This window comes from Citrus sinensis, chromosome 2 (assembly GCF_022201045.2).
Source record: "Citrus sinensis cultivar Valencia sweet orange chromosome 2, DVS_A1.0, whole genome shotgun sequence".
In the NCBI taxonomy this organism is placed as follows: Eukaryota; Viridiplantae; Streptophyta; class Magnoliopsida; order Sapindales; family Rutaceae; genus Citrus; species Citrus sinensis.
In genome coordinates this window covers 29,801,228-29,820,957 of record NC_068557.1, presented here as the reverse complement: position 1 = coordinate 29,820,957, position 19,730 = coordinate 29,801,228, and the positions used below count along the sequence as shown (strand labels likewise).

The 19,730-nt window shown below is 34.0% G+C and overlaps 3 protein-coding genes across 10 annotated transcripts; 2 read left to right on the top strand and 1 right to left on the bottom strand.

Annotated features, from left to right (window-relative positions):
* The first annotated feature begins 2,352 nt into the window (after positions 1 to 2,352).
* On the top strand, positions 2,353 to 11,739 carry LOC102609244 (splicing factor U2af large subunit A). 6 transcript variants are annotated; one of them, XR_003063809.2, is made up of 18 exons: positions 2,353 to 2,601; positions 3,077 to 3,225; positions 3,419 to 3,538; positions 3,738 to 3,805; positions 4,456 to 4,526; positions 6,814 to 6,858; positions 7,007 to 7,066; positions 7,852 to 7,912; positions 8,004 to 8,116; positions 8,306 to 8,421; positions 8,691 to 8,789; positions 8,962 to 9,037; positions 9,299 to 9,387; positions 9,912 to 9,978; positions 10,068 to 10,160; positions 10,803 to 10,859; positions 11,287 to 11,354; positions 11,432 to 11,513. XR_003063809.2 is itself a non-coding variant. In XM_025094848.2 (18 exons), the coding sequence occupies exons 1-18, from the start codon at positions 2,548 to 2,550 to the stop codon at positions 11,567 to 11,569; spliced, it is 1,566 nt and encodes a 521-aa protein (XP_024950616.1). In that variant the 5' UTR covers positions 2,355 to 2,547; the 3' UTR covers positions 11,570 to 11,739. The 6 variants fall into 6 exon arrangements, 5 of the variants coding, with proteins under 5 accessions (XP_024950616.1, XP_024950615.1, XP_052291064.1 ...); XM_025094848.2 differs by having other exon boundaries at positions 2,355 to 2,601; positions 9,915 to 9,978; positions 10,778 to 10,859; positions 11,432 to 11,739; XM_025094847.2 differs by having other exon boundaries at positions 2,377 to 2,601; positions 10,778 to 10,859; positions 11,432 to 11,739.
* A 1,193-nt stretch (positions 11,740 to 12,932) lies between these two features.
* On the top strand, positions 12,933 to 14,762 carry LOC102609704 (stem-specific protein TSJT1-like). Its single transcript, XM_025094852.2, has 4 exons — positions 12,933 to 13,479; positions 13,598 to 13,838; positions 13,963 to 14,083; positions 14,235 to 14,762. Exons 1-4 carry the CDS (start codon positions 13,268 to 13,270, stop codon positions 14,432 to 14,434), a joined length of 774 nt encoding a protein of 257 aa, XP_024950620.2. The 5' UTR covers positions 12,933 to 13,267; the 3' UTR covers positions 14,435 to 14,762.
* Positions 14,520 to 19,550, bottom strand: LOC102610735 (uncharacterized). Of its 3 annotated transcripts, none has more exons than XM_006467767.4 (12): positions 19,065 to 19,550; positions 18,890 to 18,974; positions 18,641 to 18,771; positions 18,447 to 18,549; positions 18,315 to 18,350; positions 18,063 to 18,208; positions 17,703 to 17,901; positions 17,204 to 17,278; positions 16,837 to 16,953; positions 16,664 to 16,708; positions 16,391 to 16,489; positions 14,520 to 15,735 (listed from the first exon to the last, which is right to left on the bottom strand). In XM_006467767.4, the coding sequence occupies exons 1-12, from the start codon at positions 19,346 to 19,348 to the stop codon at positions 15,715 to 15,717; spliced, it is 1,341 nt and encodes a 446-aa protein (XP_006467830.1). In that variant the 5' UTR covers positions 19,349 to 19,550; the 3' UTR covers positions 14,520 to 15,714. The 3 variants fall into 3 exon arrangements, with proteins under 3 accessions (XP_006467830.1, XP_006467831.1, XP_024950621.1); XM_006467768.4 differs by having other exon boundaries at positions 18,336 to 18,350; XM_025094853.2 differs by lacking the exon at positions 14,520 to 15,735 and adding an exon at positions 15,791 to 16,126.
* Between the last annotated feature and the right edge of the window lie 180 nt (positions 19,551 to 19,730).

Here is a 19,730-nt window from a genome sequence, read left to right as displayed (position 1 = left end):
AACTTCTTCAAACTCTATAAATATTAAGTAGTTAAGATTTGTGACATTATTATTTCTCATCTTTTTATATTTTCTATTATCTAATATATTTGTTGAGATTAAAAAATAATTACATTACAAAATATTAAAAATATAAAATAATTAATAGATTACAAAAGATTACATGTCTCTTTCTCTTTCTATTTAAATTCAACAATATATAACCATTAATAATAAATTAATTATAAGTTTTGAAACATTCATTTATTTTATTAAGCCAACAACTAAACTTTAGTGGTTTAAAATACATTAACTAATTAATATAGGAAGGAATGTTCCTTCATCTTCCCTCACCAATACCCTATGACCTAATTTTAATGTCATAATCCCATATTTAATTATGTAACCTTTTATTTAGTATCTTTTGACTTTTTCAAGCTTTATAAATATTAAGCATTTAAGATTTGTTATGTTTGAGTTTTTTTAATTATTTAACCAACATCCTCTTTAGAAATGTTCTTGTATTTTTATTTTTTGACTTATTTAAATTTTTAGTATTATATGCTTCATGGAGTACTATTTTTTTTATGAGTTAAACAATGATAAAGATAGTTGGATGATAAAGGTTAGGCTTTGTAAGATGTGAGAGTCTGTTAATACCAAAAAAAATGGAGAGTTGATTAGTGTGAACATAATTTTTATTGATAAAAAGGTTGTGTAAACTTAACTATACACATTAATATATATTTTTAATGTTAACAAAAAATAATTAACTTTCATAAATAACATTAGTTTTATAAGACTGCGTCATCTTTAAAAAAAATAATTCATATTTTTTATCAATTTCATCAATTATAAAGTAATAAAAAAATAATACTAATGTTTTTTTAAAGCCGCACAAAGTGCGGTTCTATTTCCTAGTATATATATAAAGCTGGGACTTGAGGAGGTGATGTAACATTACCATTTTTCATCTTTGTATATTCTCTATTATCTAATAAATAAATAAATTTTCTTTTACATTTAGCTTTTCATCTTCTCACAATTAAAACTGGGACTTGAGGAGGTGATGTGGCATCACCATTTCTCATCTTTGTATATTCTCTATTATCTAATAAATAAAGAATATTTTTTTTACATTTAGCTTTTCATCTTCTCACAATTAATTTGATTGTTATTACACAATAACAATTATGTAAAGGTTTTAATGAGGCATATTATTTGTAATGAACGTCCAAGGGGAAGTGTTATGAATTTATTAAAATAAATGTAGATGTTCATAACATATATCTCTTAATCTCCCCATTATCTCTCATTAACAACCTTTAGCTTCCATATAACTCCCACTATTTCACAAGTAATTATGATCCATAATTTTTCATTAATTTCATGGAGTGATTATGTAACTATAAAATGAGAGCTCATCTTTTTGTTTTGTACACACACAATTGGAATGAATAAAATCACTTTATAACATATTCTCTCATTTTATTCTTTATCTTGCGTTGCTTCTTTATTTGTATTGCTGGCTAATACTTTTTTTAATTTTTTATAAGGCTGCCTCATCTTAAAAAAAAAATCAATTCATATTTTTTATCAGTTTTTATCAAGTGTAAAGTAAGAAAAAATAATAATACTAATTTTTTTTTTCAAAGCCGCATGAAATGCGGTCCTATTTTCTAATTCTTATATAATTGTTGCTTCTTAAGAGAGTCAATTCTTTTTTTTTTAGGTGGGGGAACGCTTCACGATGTTACTGTTTTATAATTTTGTGGTGCCAAAATTTTTTTCTCTACGGAATGATTTCTTTCGTAACTTCTTACAACGTATCAAATTTTGGGTTATTTTATGGATTTCTATTTTCTTAAAAATCTTCACGTAAAACATCTTACACCCATCCCATTGCATAATTTAATTTATATTTTATTATTATTGTTAATTAAAAATATTTTTTAAAGAAAATTATAATATTTTGAGTTATGGACATATAAATAATACAATAAGAATAAAATAATTAAAACTTTTAGGATTTTTATATATTTTATAACAAAAATTAAAAGAGATATCAGAAATTTTTTAGCAATATGATTAATTTTTTTTGTTTGAATTTGTATTTTATAAATTAAAATGGGAGGTATTTTAAGATATAAAATTCAAAACAAGTGTTATAAAAGATTTCGGGGGCGTGTTAACCAAAAGCAGCCCAAAAAAAAAACTTTGTAAGTCCAAGTGTTCCAAACCACAGTGTAAGAGCTGTAGAGTGCTGCTAGTACTGCAAATTCAATTGCGAAAGGTCTAAATTTCTATTTCTATTTAGAAAAAAGTATGGATATTTAGGTAATTATGGTTTAAGTTGGCATATTTTTTTAAGAGTTTTGCAGCTTGGTACCCTGTTGTTAATTGTTGCCTCGATGGTGTGTTTTGGCATACCAAATTACCAATTAGACGAAGGTCCCTCTTTCTTAGCGAATTAAAGCATTTGTGACTGGGAACAGTGAGCACATATATTACTCTATTGGAGCTATTTTTGGCTCTGTTAAAAATTAGGGTTCGTAATTCAAGGTTGCAATGTCTGGCAGAGATATTAGATACGACGCTGTTGGCGAAGGGTCGCGTCACAAGGTTTCGCTTTCTTTGATTTTGTTAAGAGTTTTAAATTTGTTGTAATATAATTATAGTTGACCATTGAAGTGTTTTATTTATAAATTTTGAGATTTGTATTAATTGGTTAAGGTCTCCTTCATTATAACATATCTCTATGCTATTCTAGATTGAAGAATATGTCCTCAATAAAACTTCGATTTTGAATCAAATCACCGTATAGTTGAAAGCTCTAATTATTATAGTTGAGGAGGTGCTTCTTTTTTTTTCACAGACTATTTTACTCGTGAAACAAAATTGGAAAAATAGATGTGTAGGGGAGTTCAATTGACCTTGTTTGGAGTAAGAAAAAGAATGTTTTTAATGAGTTACTTTTGTGGTTAAATCGAATATGGAATGTGATTAATAATAAGTGTGCTAGAGATATGTCTAGAAATGAAATAATAACACGTAATTTGCGAAGTGGTTAACTTGTGTTGTGAAATTACGTGAGCAGAGTTCATGGGTATCTGGAAGGTCCAGGACTGGAGAGCGAGGGCGAGATAGGCATCACAGAGACTTTAAAAGTGGGGGGGATGACAGAAGAAGGGACAAAAATTATAAATATGACCGCGAAGGGATTCGTGATCATGACAGGACAGACAGGTTATCATTTGCTCTGGCATTTATTTATGGAAGTCATTTGCTAATTTTATTTTTTCACCCTTCTTGATCTCCTGCTATTGTGGAAGTTTCTGCTGTGAATATACAGCTCCTGACCCATTCGGAGATGACAATGTGTGCTACATAGTCTAAACATGTTTGAATATCTATTTTGAATTTTTTTTTTTGGGGGTAGGCACCGTGACTATAATCGAGACAAAGAAAGGAGGCATAGACATAGATCACGTTCCCATTCAAGTGACAGATTCAGGAACCGATCTAAATCACTCTCTCCTTCCCGTTCTCCCTCGAAAAGGTATAGAACAACTTAATGTAAACATGGTCATTGAGGTGGTGAAACTGTGAAAGTTGTTGATGTTATATGGGGAAAGGCTTTACATGTAAAAATTTTGAGATATATTTTTTCTCATTCCGTGAACAGATAACATTAGGATAAGTATAGCGTTTATGTCTTTGTTCATTATTTCTTTTTACCTTCTATATTTTATCTGCAGCAAGCGGAGAAGTGGCTTTGATATGGCGCCACCTGCTGCAGCCATGCTACCTGGTGCTGCTGTTCCAGGTTTGCCTCCAGCCTCTATTCCAAATATGAAACAATCTCCTATTGACTAGTCAATAACACTAGACCCTTTTCATCCAAGAGAAGAGTTATTTCATCACAGAACTTTTATCAAATTATTTTTGAATTTTACTTCACTCACCTTTAACTTTTAATATTGTTTGTGAAATTTGTTCATTTTAATTTTTATCTAATGGATTTCTATGGAAACTGAGAACCATTGTTGTGTTGTTTGGCTGTTGTGTGTGGTTGTTTGTTTGTGTTTTGTGTCTATCGGTTGGGTAAGAAGGCAATGTTTGGGCTACATGTTCCACTGTGCTACCCATGGATGTGATTTCCGTTGATTTAATGTCCAATGGAGAGCTAGTGCTTCGATTGGCTGGATCTTGTTCGCCTTCAACCGGCAACAGTTGTCATTGGTAGACTTACACATATTTCCCTAGCATCTGCAGTGATGGAATTCATTTCTTTCTTTATTTATTGAGTATTTAGGTATGAATTAGGCTTCTCTCTATAGTCTTATCACATTGTAGTTCTAGGCTTTGAGAGTTGTTGCTCTTAAGATTTAGTAGCAACGTGTGTGTGTAAATTTATTAGCCATATATAACTCATCCTTGTCCTTTTACTTGCTTCCTTTTGTTATTATAATACAGGGCAATTGCCTGGTGTACCTTCAGCAGTTCCAGAAATGGCACAAAACATGTTACCTTTTGGAGCGACACAGGTTTATATTTTTCACAAGTAGCTCCTCAGAAATTATTTCCTTTGAGTTATCATCTGTATATTTGTGCTGCTTATTAAATACTATTTCTGTATGTTTATTTGCATGAAGATATGTGTATTATTCAAAATTCCTTGTGGGGTAGCTAAAAGATTAGAAAGATTGTTGAGAAGACTTTTTGTGGGAATGGTTCGATGATATTAATGGTGCTCACCTAAGTGGAACACTATTACTTTGGCAAAAAGAGAAGGTGGGGTTGGGGGTGGGGGTGGTTAGGAATTCGTAATTTGGAGAACAAAAATCGGGCTCTTTTGGTGAAATGGTTATGGAGATTTCCTCTTGAGAAAGATAACCTGTGGCATGAAGTGATAAGAAGCAAATATGGCCTTGATTCTAATGGTTCGGATGCAAAAAAGGTTAGTTGTGGAGCTTTAAAAGTCCTTGGAAAGCTATTTCAAAGGAATATGAATCTTAAATTAGCCATAGTGAGCCAGTCATGGGAAATGGTCAATTTATTATATTTTGGGAAGATAAATGGATAGGAGATGCTCCTTTGTGTGAGTGTGCACCTCGTCTTTATAGACTTTGCTCTTATAAAAATGGTGCAATCCACTCTTTTTAGCAATTTTCTTCTCCTTCAAATTGGAATTGGAACTTCAATTTTGAAAGAAGCTTTAGTGAGAGAAATTTAAGAGTTTGCTACTGTTATTGATTTGATTAATAGTGTTATTATTGACGGAGGGAAAGAAGATAAAAGAGTGTGGGAATTGAAATCTTCTGGAGTTTTCACTTGTTAATCCTATTTTGGATGGCCAATCGATGATGATTCGGTGGAAGATTTCAAAGCATTCAGAATGATATGGAAAGCTAGAATTCCCTTCCCCCAACACCTCCCCTAAAAAAAAAAAAATTCAATTCTTTATTTGGGCTTTAGCTCTAATAAAAATTAACACATTCATGGCGTGTGATGGGCAGAAGAAGTGAAGAGAATACTAAGCATTTGTTTTTTCATTATGAAGTTGCTTCTAGATTGTGGGAAGAAGCAAACTTATGGTGGTTAGTCTGTGTTCTTTTGAAGCTTTGTTAAGGGGGAACATTGAAGCGTTTGGGAAAGGGAGGAAAGTAAGACGTTTTGGAGAAGTGCAGTTTCAACTATCTTTTGGGTGATTTGGCATAAAAAAACAGTAGAATTTTCGAAGAGTTAAAAGGGGACAATTATGATAGCTTGTGGTATAAAGTTTACATTTTAGCTTTGCTTTGGGTGTCGGTGATTGGACGCTTTTTCTTCACTCATCTTAATTGGAAGGGAATTTTAGGGATTTAGGGTGTGTCTAGCACACCACATTACATGGAATTGCATTAGCTAATGCAATGCAATCCCATGTTTGTTAAGTCTTCGTGTCCAATACAGTAATACACCATAAAGCGAACCATGTCGCGTTAAATAAACCCGAGGCGAGGGGGTTGGATTTGTGTAATACGGAACTGTTAACATTATTTTTTTGAAATTTGCTTAATTAAAATAATTAAAAACTAAATATAAATTTTTAATAAAATTAAAAACTCAAGTATGCTGCTGTCGGTGCTGATGAACTACCAGCGATAGTTTGACAGCTGCCGGCCACTAATGGCCTCCGCTTAGCATCATGTTTTGCACTAAAATTTGGTATTATTAGAATCCTTATTGTTGGGAATACCTAGTGGTACAATTATTACTAGAAAAAGCTTCCGTTTTCCATAAACTTACAGTAAAAAATTTGAAAGCCAAAACTTTGACCGTAGATCTATGGCAAATGAAAAATTCTTTGCAAGAAATAGTTGCACAAACAATAATGATTCTAATGGATCAAAATATAGTTCAAATGACACTAAAATACGACGTTTGGTGGTGAAAAATTTTATTTTAATTATAAAAGTTTAAATTATTAATTGAATATAAATGAATCTTAGGTTATTAATTTAATCTAAATGTTAAAATAAAAAATATTATTCTATATAATACAGTGAATACTACATCAAATATAGTAATGCAATACAATGTGCCAAACTCACTCTTAGAGTGTATTCTACTCATTTTTGTATGGGTTTAGGTAGTCTCTTTTGGGTTAAATCAGACTTTTGGGGATTGATACTATTTTATATAGTGTTGATTGATTTTGGGTGGATACCTGGTCCACTACTAAAGTGTACTTTGTCCATTATTTATTAATACAAATACTCATAGTCTCTATCAAAAAAAAAAAAAAAAAAGGAAGAAGATATGTGTGTCTAATATTTTCATGTGTCACAGTTGGGCGCTTTTCCATTGATGCCGGTACAAGTCATGACTCAACAGGTACATAAAGATTTACCCGATAGATAAAGATGTATTTGCCTTATTCTCCATTTTTTTTAATCTTTTTTTGGTGGTTACCATTTGTATTTAATTCTTTTTTTATGGTTGTTCATTTACAGTGGATTTTCTGTTTTTGGCTCTTTGATAGGCCACGAGGCATGCTCGCCGAGTATATGTTGGTGGGCTTCCTCCTTTGGCTAATGAACAGGTTCTGCACTCAATTCTCTTTTGCTGGTTCTTGTGCTCTCTTTCTCGAAAAGAATGATAAAGTTGCATGTTTATAGTGTTTATAGTTTGCTAAGTTGAACAGTGTTGATGTCGCACCTAGTTCTCTTTTATCTTCTGTTTGCTTCTATTTCTTCAATATAGAATATATTCATTCATTTTAATAATTGTTAAGTCCTTTCCATTTAAATATCCTATAATCATATCGTCAGAAACATAGTGTGGTTGCTCTTATCAATTACCATATTATGCTTTATGTTTGTGTTGTGCTCCAATCCACCATTCTTTGTATATGATATTTTGCATGCTTTAAGGAGTATCGTAAATACTTAGCACAATTTGATTTTACACCTAGTTGGAAATTGGTGATGCATTCTTTTAGTATACACTCAGAATTTAAGGCACATATGCCATGTAAACTTTTACTCAAACTATCATCTCCATTCTCCAATATAAGAGAAGGGGACTGTTTGTTTTTCTTGCTTATGCGTGGAATAAGGGTTTTTCCCCTCGTCCTGAAAGTAGGCGTGGAATGAATTATTAAACCTAATTTAATTGAACTTGAATGTCAGTTATTCTGGTTTCCAGTAAGTTTAGTATTAATAAGATACCACGTGTACACTTTTCTATGACCTACTTGTTGAGTTGGGCTGAAAATTGTTTCAGTTATAACATCAGTTGACCTCTTTTGTGTTTCACCAATCTGAGGATGGAAAATTTCTTTTCATTTTCTGAAGCATGATGGTTGGTTTTCTATGTTTGAAACAGGCAATTGCTACATTCTTTAGCCAAGTTATGACTGCTATTGGAGGAAATTCTGCTGGTCCTGGTATTTCCAACTTACTTATCTCCTGAACAAGTATATGTACATGCATCTCGCATGTTGCAGGTGGTCCATAATTTGGTATTTGAACTTGTAGGTGATGCAGTAGTGAATGTTTACATCAATCATGAGAAGAAATTTGCATTTGTGGAGATGAGAACTGTTGAAGAAGCGAGTAATGCAATGGCATTAGATGGGATTATATTTGAGGCATGTAAATTTCTTTCTATCTTTATTTTCATTCTGGTGAGCGAACCATGTGTATATATTAATACCTTTCCAATTGACTTCTCTACGTTTTTATGGCATATTTAACATCATTTTGTTATTATCGAATAATATGTGACTTATGGAAACTTGCTAGTTTTCTATTTGACATGCACCCAGTGATGTTACCAGGGGGTTGCTGTGAGGGTAAGAAGACCTACGGATTACAACCCTACATTAGCTGCAGCACTTGGTCCAGGCCAACCAAGTCCGAATCTTAACTTGGCAGCTGTTGGACTTGCATCAGGGTAATTTAGCACCATTATTAGTTTGAAGATTGGTTACAAGGAATTTTTTTTTAAATTATTGTGGCATCAGTATTTGTGCTAAGGTGAAATATGTTTATTGGTATAGTCCAGTGTTGCAGCCCTCAAAGGGAACATCGTTAATTTTCTTTGTTCTCAGTTTCTTTTTCATCAATTTGCATAGGAATATGCATACTTTGTGATGACATATGTGTAATTGGTTGAAAAATCTTCTCATCCGCTGATTTGGTAATTTATTATTTGATTAACAGTGCAATTGGTGGAGCAGAGGGACCTGATCGGGTCTTTGTGGGTGGATTACCATACTACTTCACTGAAACTCAGATAAAAGAGTTGCTCGAGTCTTTTGGGTATGGACTCAAAATCTTAGCTATTCTCCAGTCTTTCTAAACTGCTTTTCTTCTTGAATTTTACTGTGCTAATGCTTCTGTTTTGTGCTTTACTGACCAATCTCTACTTGTTATTATACATGTGATCCATTGTGGTATCCCAATTTTTAATGGCACTCTTCATCGATTGTAGGACTCTTCATGGTTTTGACCTCGTTAAGGATAGAGACACGGGGAACTCTAAAGGATATGGTTTCTGTGTCTATCAGGTAAATGAAATCATGCTAAACAATGTGGTCTTCTACATAGTACTGTGCATTTGTGACAAAAACATTTATTTCTTTGCTGAAGAATGCTTTTCCTGCTGAATATTTGACAAGAGCCTTTCTTTCATTTCCTTTCAAATTAGTTGTTTACCACCTGGCCTTTTTCCTTTATTGTCAGTCACATATATAACTACATTCATATTTATTATAACCGTGGATTGCATATATTTCTGATTACTGTCAACTAATTGTCAAGCACTTCAGGATCCAGCGGTGACAGACATAGCATGTGCAGCTCTAAATGGCTTGAAAATGGGTGATAAAACTTTAACTGTTCGGCGAGCTACTGCCAGGTTAGTGTTCCTTAAGAATCTGGGTTGGGACTGAAGATAATTGCATTATCTTTTAGCTGCATTATGCTCTTGTTCCCGTTGATCTGATTGTTTGCTTGTATTCTTTTCCTTTGTGCATCCATTACCTTCCTCTTTTATGGTTGTCCAGTTGAAGGAACTATTTTGAGGAAAAGAATGTTTTACTAGAATTGATGTGAAACTATACCTTTACTGGGAAGAAATGTCTTTAGAAGATCCTCACGTATGTTTTGAAGCTGTTGTGCTTGTCTTGTTTCGATTCTTATAAAACATCTTAAAATGTATGTCCCTTTAGATTGCTTGTTTGTTCTATGTTCTTGAAGAGAACTTTTGGTGTCTGAAACATCTGGTTTCTATTTTTAATTTTCTTCTGAGTTCCCTTCATATTGGTATGGGCATATTTTGCTATCTTTTATTGAATTAATTGTCGATCTGCATTTATCTCTGAATATTCTATCACCATTTATCATGCCTGAATCTTCTGACAAACTCATTGGAATTTACAGCAGTGGGCAATCTAAAACTGAACAAGAAAGCATATTAGCCCAGGCTCAACAGCATATAGCTATCCAGGTAAATCAAACTTCTGGTGCTGTTTTGTATTTATATTTTGTTTGTTATTCTCATTAATCTATATTGACTTGTATAAATATCTGTCTCAGAAAATGGCCTTACAAACTAGTGGCATGAATACTCTCGGAGGAGGAATGTCTTTATTTGGAGAAACTCTAGCTAAAGTTTTATGCTTGACTGAGGTATATTTGCCTGTTCCTAGTGTAACACCCCCTTTTCTCTAGTCTTCCTACTTTCATTCTTCTACCAAAATATTGCCATTCTTTGATATGTATATATGAATAAGAGAATCCCTTACTTTTAATAAAGTTAGGGACAAGATAAAAGATTAAAAAAAAAAAAGTACACTACAAAATTATTCTCTGATGAAGTGTACATATATGAATTATTCTCTGATAAATAAAGACATCCTCACTCCTAACGATGTCACTAATATACAAAAAAGCACAGCTTTTCAATACATTGGAGACTCTGTGATTTATCCGTTAGGATATTTAAATATGTAATTTTTTAAATTTTAGTGGCATCCTTACTTTGTTAAAATGAGGATGTCCTCACTAAAGAACTTATATATATTTGAAATAGGAGGAAAGGATATAATATTGTTGATTTATATAGCAAAATCTCATAAATTGAATAACTTCTATTCCCTTGCCTGATCCAAATGCCAAATAGAGGGTTATAGATTATGAGAAAGGACACATGATTTGGTGGCAAAATTGAGTTAGACCATATGCTTCTGTCCTGATTTTGAATGAATTTGTTGTAACTGATAATTGTCTATTTCTGAATAATATAGGCAATTACTGCCGATGCACTTGCAGATGATGAAGAGTATGAAGAAATATTAGAAGACATGAGGGAAGAATGCGGTAAATATGGTATGTATAGATGCACATTATTCTACTCTACAGTTGATTGCTTCTAATAAGTGATGTTCTCTGTGTGCATTATTTCCCGTTTCGTGATATGAGATGGAACCATTTTAGGACTGATTTAGTTTGACAGCATCAAAAGATCTTATTGGTTTTGGGGATTTAATTTTTGGATCAAACAGTTCATCGACTGTTAACTCTCTTACATTTATGGCGACTCATTATTATGGGAAACTCTGTTTGAGGACTGTCATAGCTATTGCACAGTTTTGGTTTCACTAATATTAGGGAATATTTTAGTTTGTGATTCTCTGCTTCACTTTCACATTCCTTTTCTCTTATGGACTTAGCAAAACAATGAGTAAACTTCATGTTTCACATATTATGTGTAGTAATATTATTAAACATCGGTTTACTTGGGTGGGATAATTAGGAACTCTGGTGAATGTTGTTATTCCTCGGCCAGATCAAAATGGAGGAGAGACGCCTGGAGTTGGAAAGGTAAATTTTCCTCTTTGGGTAGAAATAGTAATTTTCAAGTTTGCTGTGCAATGCACATCTGATGGTTCTACTTGCAGGTGTTCTTGGAGTATTATGACGCTGTTGGTTGTGCCACTGCAAAAAACGCCCTAAGTGGCAGGAAATTTGGAGGCAATACGGTGAATGCCTTCTATTACCCGGAAGACAAATACTTCAACAAAGACTATAGTGCCTGAAGTAGGCTTCCCCCCCCCACCCCCAAAAAAATTATTTTTATAATAAAAGTTTACAATGTATAGTTTTCAGTCAGTTGTGTAACATGTAATGATTTACCGAATAATTATTTTTATAGGTGCTTTTAAGTCAATTGGATCGCATTCGATTGTATATGAATGCCATTTTCCCATTTCTGCTTTCACTCTTGTAATTTCTTTGGTTAAATTGCAGGTATGAAGTGTGAACCAACAAGTAAAATAGAAATTTGTGCCCTTGCGTTGGGACGTCGTCGATAAGTGAATATGTGAGGGGTCCGTTGTAAACATAAAGTTAGGGTGCGTTTGGGATTGAGATTGAACTAAAGTGTTTGGTAAACGTTAATTGTTGTATCTTGTAAGTTATTTTGATATAATTTTTTATTTGTATAATAAAATATATATTATATTTTTAATAATTTTATTAAAATTATGTAAAATTTATATTTACTACATATTATTAATTTTTATTTAACAATTATATATTTTTTTTACAGTAGCTGTAACTTAAACTTCAATCTCAAATGGGACCTTAAGTGGTATAATTTAATTTAGAAATCTAGTAATTTACCATCTTCAAGTTCAATATTAAAAATAAAGAAATTATTTTAGAGTGTTGATTGCATTAAATTAAACAAATATAAGATTTGCAATGAAGGCAAATGCTATGTTACATTAATTGTAACATAGCATTTGCCATATATATATATAGAGTAATGATATAATTATAAATTTTTATATAAATTTATTTTATATAAATTTATGTAACATGATAAAATTAATTGAATTAAATATTACTTGACCCACATAATTTATTTTTATTATTTTATATTTTCATTCAACCAATAAATTAGTACCACGTCAGTTTATACAAAATAAACTTGTACAATAATTTATAACTGTATCATTACTCATATATATATATGGATAGTTGAAAACATTTCATTGCAGGGAGTCCCTATGTTATAATTAATGTAACATACACACTCAACAACAACCACACAAATTATGTGGGCCTATATATATATATATATACACAGTTATATGACGTGAAAATTGGTTAGAGACGTTATTGTGTTACAACTTGCAAGTTTCAACTATTAGATATTCGTAACAGCCCACCGGGCCGTTGACTCGGTCACATGTACACGTAGGAAATAGCTGGAATCACGCAGTCGGCGGTGAGATGCCGACAAAAACTAACGTGGCGGACTCAGATCACCGTCACTGTCACAACTACTTTACTTTTCCAGTCGGATAAGCTTAAAATCTTGTGACCAATTTCCTCGTACAAAACCAACTTTTCCCAGAACTCCATGAATTAAACAGTCAAACCCACGTCACCCGACTTACAAGATAAGATAGCTTAGAAGTATTAAATAAAAATTATAAAAAAAAAAATTTATGTAATCTTCATTAGATCTCAGTCTTCTTAATTTAAACATGAATACTACGTGTATCCTAAGCATGGAATTTCGAGTTATGGATAATGTCGCCACGTTTGTTTTCATCGGTTTCCACTATAAATATTCCATCCCCACTTTCACTTTGTATCTATTCCAGTCCTCTTCTGTTAATTAAAACATAATCATTATCTTTGGTGAATTGTTGGTTTATTATTTACGAGTTATATCTCTTTCTGAAGATCTTTATTTTTTTTCGTCTGAAAGAAGAAAAGAGAAGATGTTGGCAATATTCAACAAAGGGTTAGTGAATCCACCTCAAGAGCTACACAGCCCAGCTTCGTTGAGTTCATCAAGAAAGCCGAAGCATCCTGAGGAGATTTTCAAGGAATTTTTAATTTCGCAGCCTTCCAATGCTTTTTCAATCAACTTCGGAAATGCAGCTGCTCTCGCTTATGTGCCACCAGAAAATCCCAACTCCGTCTCCCAAAGGTACCCATTACATTATGATTATTGCAATAAGTATTTTCCCTTTTTTGTCTTCCTTAAGCCTTAACATTAAGACAATTTTTTAAAATATTATTATGTATTTTTCCCAAAATTGGCGCAGGTGGTTTTGTGGCTTGCATAACATATACTGCATGTTCATGGGGAGCTTAAACAACTTGAGCAGCCTCAACAAACAATATGGGCTTTCAAAAGGCTCCAATGAGGCCATGTTTGTTATTGAAGCATACCGGACCCTCCGTGATCGCGGCCCATACCCGGCTCATCAGGTCCTGCGAGATCTTGATGGCAGCTTTGGCTTTGTGCTCTATGATTGCAAGGCTGGAACTATATTTGCAGCACTGGCAAGTCCTCTAAACTCCTTCGTCTTTAGTCTTTAATTAACACGTGAAATTCGGTCACTAATTTTACATTAAAAAAAAAAAAAAAAAAGGTTCATTCTTACAATTTCTTGTTTTTGTTGGGCAGGATGCTGATGAAGGAGTGCGACTCTTCTGGGGCATTGCAGCTGATGGGTCCGTGGTCATTTCTGACAATTTGGAGCTCATAAAAGCAAGTTGTGCCAAATCATTTGCACCATTTCCAGCCGGTATGTCGTCTGCAATGAATTAAGTTTATATTAAACGCCAATATTTTTATCTTTAATTTTATATTTTAAAAAACTCGGGGAGCTTGATTATTCAAATAAAGATTTTATAATAAATTGTTTTGGTGGGTGCGATACAATGATCGCATTGTAGGGTGCATGTTTCACAGCGAGCAAGGGCTGATGAGCTTTGAGCATCCAACGAGGGAGATGAAGGCAATGCCTAGAATTGACAGTGAAGGAGTAATGTGTGGGGCTAACTTCAAAGTTGATGTTCAGTCCAGGATGAGAAGCATGCCACGTGTTGGCAGCGAAGCGAATTGGGCATTGTCCGGCTCCCATGCCTGGGCCTAAGCCTAGGCGCAAGCCCAAGATCAATAAGAAGATTGAAGAAATTCCACTCACATTCTCTGTCCAGTTCCATTTTCTGTTTAATTAATTTTTTTTTTTTGGGGTTATTTTACTATTTGGGCTTTGTTGACACAACTATAGAGTCTGCGGTCTGTCTCTGTATGTATTTGCTCCCACGCTAATGCCAGTAACTGGATGGATAAGCGTCTCTACTCTCTAATGCTAATTGTATGCCATGCCGGCTGCTGCTGCTGCTGCTGCTGCTCTGCACATGTATATATATTTGAGAAAGTGAATGGGTTCAATCTTTCTTTTTGTTTTAAAAAATAAATCTTTTCACTTTTCTACTCCAAATAAGGTTGCGCCGTTACTACTAATTTTAGAAAAAATATCGGTATGAACAGTTACCGTAATTAGATTATTCTAAAAGAAATCAAATCAAGAGAACTTTTTTTTTTCTTGGATAAAAAAATATAGCTTTCATAAAATTAAACTGATAAGAGTGAAATGACTTGGGATGGAATTGATCCCAGCCAGACAAGAAGATGATCAAATACAGAAGCTTCTTTTGCCAAAGCATAACCTCTAGTGTTACATTCTCTTGGGACATGTTGGATTCTTGATAAGAAAATCTTGGGTTGTATATTTTATCAATCGTAATCAATCAGATTTGAATACAATACTACTACCCATGCCCTACAACCTACGATAATCTACTTTGCCTTTCATTTGTAGAGATCAATAGACTAACTGAAGAGAGAACACGAAATTCATTTTCTTTAGATACATAACAGATTTAACAACTATTCTTAAAAGAACCAAATAACTGACTTAACAACTATTCTTAAAATAACTGGTTTGGTATCACAAGTGTTGGTGATCCATAAAATACACCCCAGCTTCATAATAGAATTTCACTTAGCCCACCCATTTAAAATAAAACCCAACCCACCGCTAGTACCACTTGACTTGGCATTTGATAATTTTAGTAATCAAAATCACATGGTCAACCACAAAGAAAATAATCTGCCTTGCCCTTGAAACAACAGAATAAGTTCATATAAAAGCAGCAAGCAGGTACTTTGCGTGGAAATTGAATATAGCTCTCTAGCAGTCAAGAAGCTAGATGAACTTGGGGCTCACTGGCTGTAGTTCTGAGTGATTTAGTAAAAGCCAAACTGATGGGGTATGTCACGACAATGCTCAGTCACCAAAACTCCTCAAAAACCAAATGGTGTTAGTTCAGTCTCTGCAAACTTAACGGGCCAAAACCAGCCAACTTATCAATCCTGATCCACAAAAATCTGCAATGTGTTCAGAAAGATCAGAAAATCAATCCATCAAAAACACTGTGCATCACAAAGACCGCAAAGACAGCAAATTATCAATGAAGCAGAACCAACCATCAACATGAAATGGATCATGTCAATTTTATAGCTAGGGCAGTAAAAAAAAAAAAAAATATTCTTTCAGATTCGAGATACTAAATCAACTGATCAATTTGAAGCATTAAAGCATCTATCAAGATCACCCGACATTCACAAAACTAGTGTTTTTTGAAAGATGATTTGGACAAGTTCTCGACTATAAGTGTGTTTCAATTAAATGTTGCACTCAAAACATGGAGGCCTACTCTTTGCAGGCCAAGAGTTCTGCAGCACTTCCAGTAGCCTCTCCTCAGCTTTACAATTCTTACTGTGCCAAAATATTCCATATTACTATTCCAATATAAGATTTTACCAAAATCAAGGTTCCAAATATGTTTTCATGCATTAATGCTCATTCAAACTTTCCCAATTTTATTCAATTCTGAGATAACTCAGCAACCAACCACTTGGCTGAGATTCTCAGACATTACAACTCTGCAGTATTACCGAAGTTGGACAAACCAGATTTTAGAACACAGAGCACTTAACACTAATCTCTGATGAACAGTGCTAAGAACCATAGATCACCAACCTCTAAATCAGGCAAAGAGTCATAGGTTATCTTCTCTAACTTGTCGAACACTGTAATGCCAGTGATTCTTTGAACTCCAAGTTTCGTTGCAATCAGATTCTGCATACAAAAAGACAGCACAATTGAATTGGTTAGAGAAAATGAAACAATCAAAAGTACAGCATGGGATACACAGTATGGTCGTCTCTTCAACATCTCAAATGAAAAGAAGGGGGTGGGGAGGGGGGGGAGGGGAGGGGAGGGGAATACTTATCACAAGAATCTTGTTCATACCAAGTGAAAATCTGTGGAACCAAAAGCCTCCACTGGTGCTAATGCCTGTACACAGTCAAAACCATATATATCAGTAATGGAAGAAATCAGTATTTCTATAAACTGAAGGGTCATGAATAAATCAGGGATATCCACATAAAAATGGTTTCTATCAGCCAACCAAATTGTGTTACCATTATCCGAAGACCGTTAATCATAACAACTTTCTCCTCATCTGAATCATTTTGTGATAGCCAAATTTCAAAGGGGCCCTGTTCTTTGTCCGTCTGGTTTGTGAGCTTTAACTTTAACTGCATCAACCACTGACTACTTCAGTTTAACTTTCAAACCAACACTAGCTTGGTGCAGCACTAACGGTTGAAGAAATTAATCCAAAGAGGATACCATATGGACTTGAAACCATAGGCCACATAAAAGGAAAGTTGAGTTCAAATCCAAAGATGATACCATATGAATGAACATTAGAAATGAATGATATTTACTGAAGAGGGTACACTGGAATTCATAAGCAAAATGTTATGAAATTGAAATGCTAATTACCAAGAATGGTTTATCTATGCCGACAACAGAAGGAACCTCCACAACATTCAGCTCAATCTCCTTGCTAGTGATGGTCTGTAAATGGAAGTTTTAAGACACTAAGGACAACATCCACCAAATAATAGCATTTCCATACACCATACATACTGAGATTGCAGAGAAATCTGTTGCATACGAGTGAAAATTTCTGAAAACCTTTAAATTTAAATTCAATTATGCTGCACCCAATCAAATTCTATGTAACATCTCTTTCGCACTCTTTTTTTCTAGAATTGAAACAAATTATTAATCTTTTTTGAAATTTCATTGTTATCTGACTCTTAATCTGCTGAGTTTATTAGATCTGTGATTTTATAAATATCTCATTTATTAGATTCGGAATTTTCTTTTCCCCCTCTAAGAGTTTTAGCTTTGTTTTACTATAGCTTTATGTTCAATAAATCTCATCTGAACAATTTTTAAGCTTTCACGTTCTTCAATTATTAAAGAATGCACTTACGGTGCCAAGAATTTGCTGTGTCTGTAGGCGACCAGGTTCACCCAAATTTGTACGCCATGTTATTTGAAGTTTACCAAGAACATTACTTCCTTGAACTTTCACTGGTGAGGAAGAACCATGTGACAACATTTTTAACTGATATAGATAGTTGTGAATCCCTCCACCAGATCTGATGAGTACTGGTGGCTTAAATATCTCTCTGCCAGAATATGATAAATCAATAAAAAGAAAAGCACGGGAGATCAGATTTTGTAAATAACAAATGTACATGAAAATTGAATTAAAAAATATTTAATAATGAAGCGAAACACAGAACAAATCTTCGATTCAAAATACCCAGTATATTTTATCCGGACATACCTACTTTGGGCATTGTAATCAGAATGGGGTCCATCAGCTTTAAGCATTGTTGCACTCCAATTCTGAGAAGGCTCAAACTCAACTTGGTCCATATAAAGGTTTGATTTTGTATGATTCTCAATGCATGCCTCTAAAAATGTTATTTCCTGACACAGAAAACAGTTATCAATAATGTGTTTTCCAAAGGCAGCAGTCGTCACCACAATTTCTTGAAACTCTGATAAAAACAGAATAAGATATTACAACTTACACCTGAAAATGCGTTGCACCTACCTTAACAACACGGACCTGCAGAATGAAGTCATAGTAAACAAGTATTAACTTTGGGCAAGAAACAAAATACACACCTCGCATTGGTTCATGAAATCGATTTCAAGCTAATACCTTGGTCCGAACTGAAAGTGGATTGGAGACAATGAACTTGAAAAACTGTGGAAGATATTTCCGCTCTCCCTCACCATCACTATACAATGCCGTGCACACAAGCCTAAACAAATTCAAAATGATTGACATCAGAGGTGATGGATGCATAATTCATAAACAAAATAAAGAAACCAAAAAATCAGATTAATACTAACGTATGAGCTCCGAGTTCTTTGACATCATGTTCTACGATGAAATCATAACGTCCGCCCGCTCGTATTGATTCAACAGGTGATTTTGACGTATCCAAAAGGAGGATCCTCTGCTTATCCGTTTGAATTTCTGCCTATTTAATGGAAATAATTAATTTTTTTATTTTTTATTCAAGCTAAATATGTCCTTCATTTGAAATGAAATTATTGACCTCTTCATTTGCAATGAAATTATTGAAAAAAAAAAAATACCTTAATAACAACATCTCTAACTTCTAAAGTGGAACTGTTGTTGATACTAATGTAGCTACAAAACGTCTCTCCCAGATAAATAGCCCTGTTAATCATAATTTAACAAAAAAGAAAATGAATAATTATAATTTAAAAAAAAAAAATTGGGAAAGAAAAATTAAAAGGGAATAGGGACCCGAAGGCTTGGGGGAGGACGAGGAGGCCGGAGAGGCCGATGGAATCAGCGGAGTCGTGGAGGAGGAATCTAGAGCGATAGGTGAGATCGGAGGATTTGTTGGTGGTGACGTCGCTAGATATTAGTGGAGGGAGGTTGGAAGCGGCGATTGGATCGTCGAAGATGTCCTCGCCGATGAAGAGATCGGTGGGGTCTACGCGAAGAGGAGGCTCCACGTGTAACGACGGCCTACATAGCCTCATCACTCTGAAGGCTAGCGAGTGTGTTCCTGGCGTCGAGCTCATCCTCAGTCCCCTCACTCAACCACTCTTTACTCAATCTGAATGAATTGACGATGATAATCAATTGAAGTAAAATTTTATTACAGTTAGCCAAGAGTAGGAGGAGAAAATCAGACTCAGACCAGACGCATCTCCTCTGCCCCGCTCAGCATTAATCGGTTTTGTTTCAAATTCTTATGTATCAACATAATTTGATTTGCTCTGACCTAAATGCCCCCAGACGCTGTACTTTCTTATTGAAAAAGCAAAGCTTGGCGCCTTTGTAATCTATCATCCTGCGACAACCGTCATTTTCTCAGTCAATTTTCAAATGAACACCGGCTGATTTGGAACTTAATTTCAGAGTCTAAATATACTGAAAGTCGAAGCAAATTGACAGTAATAA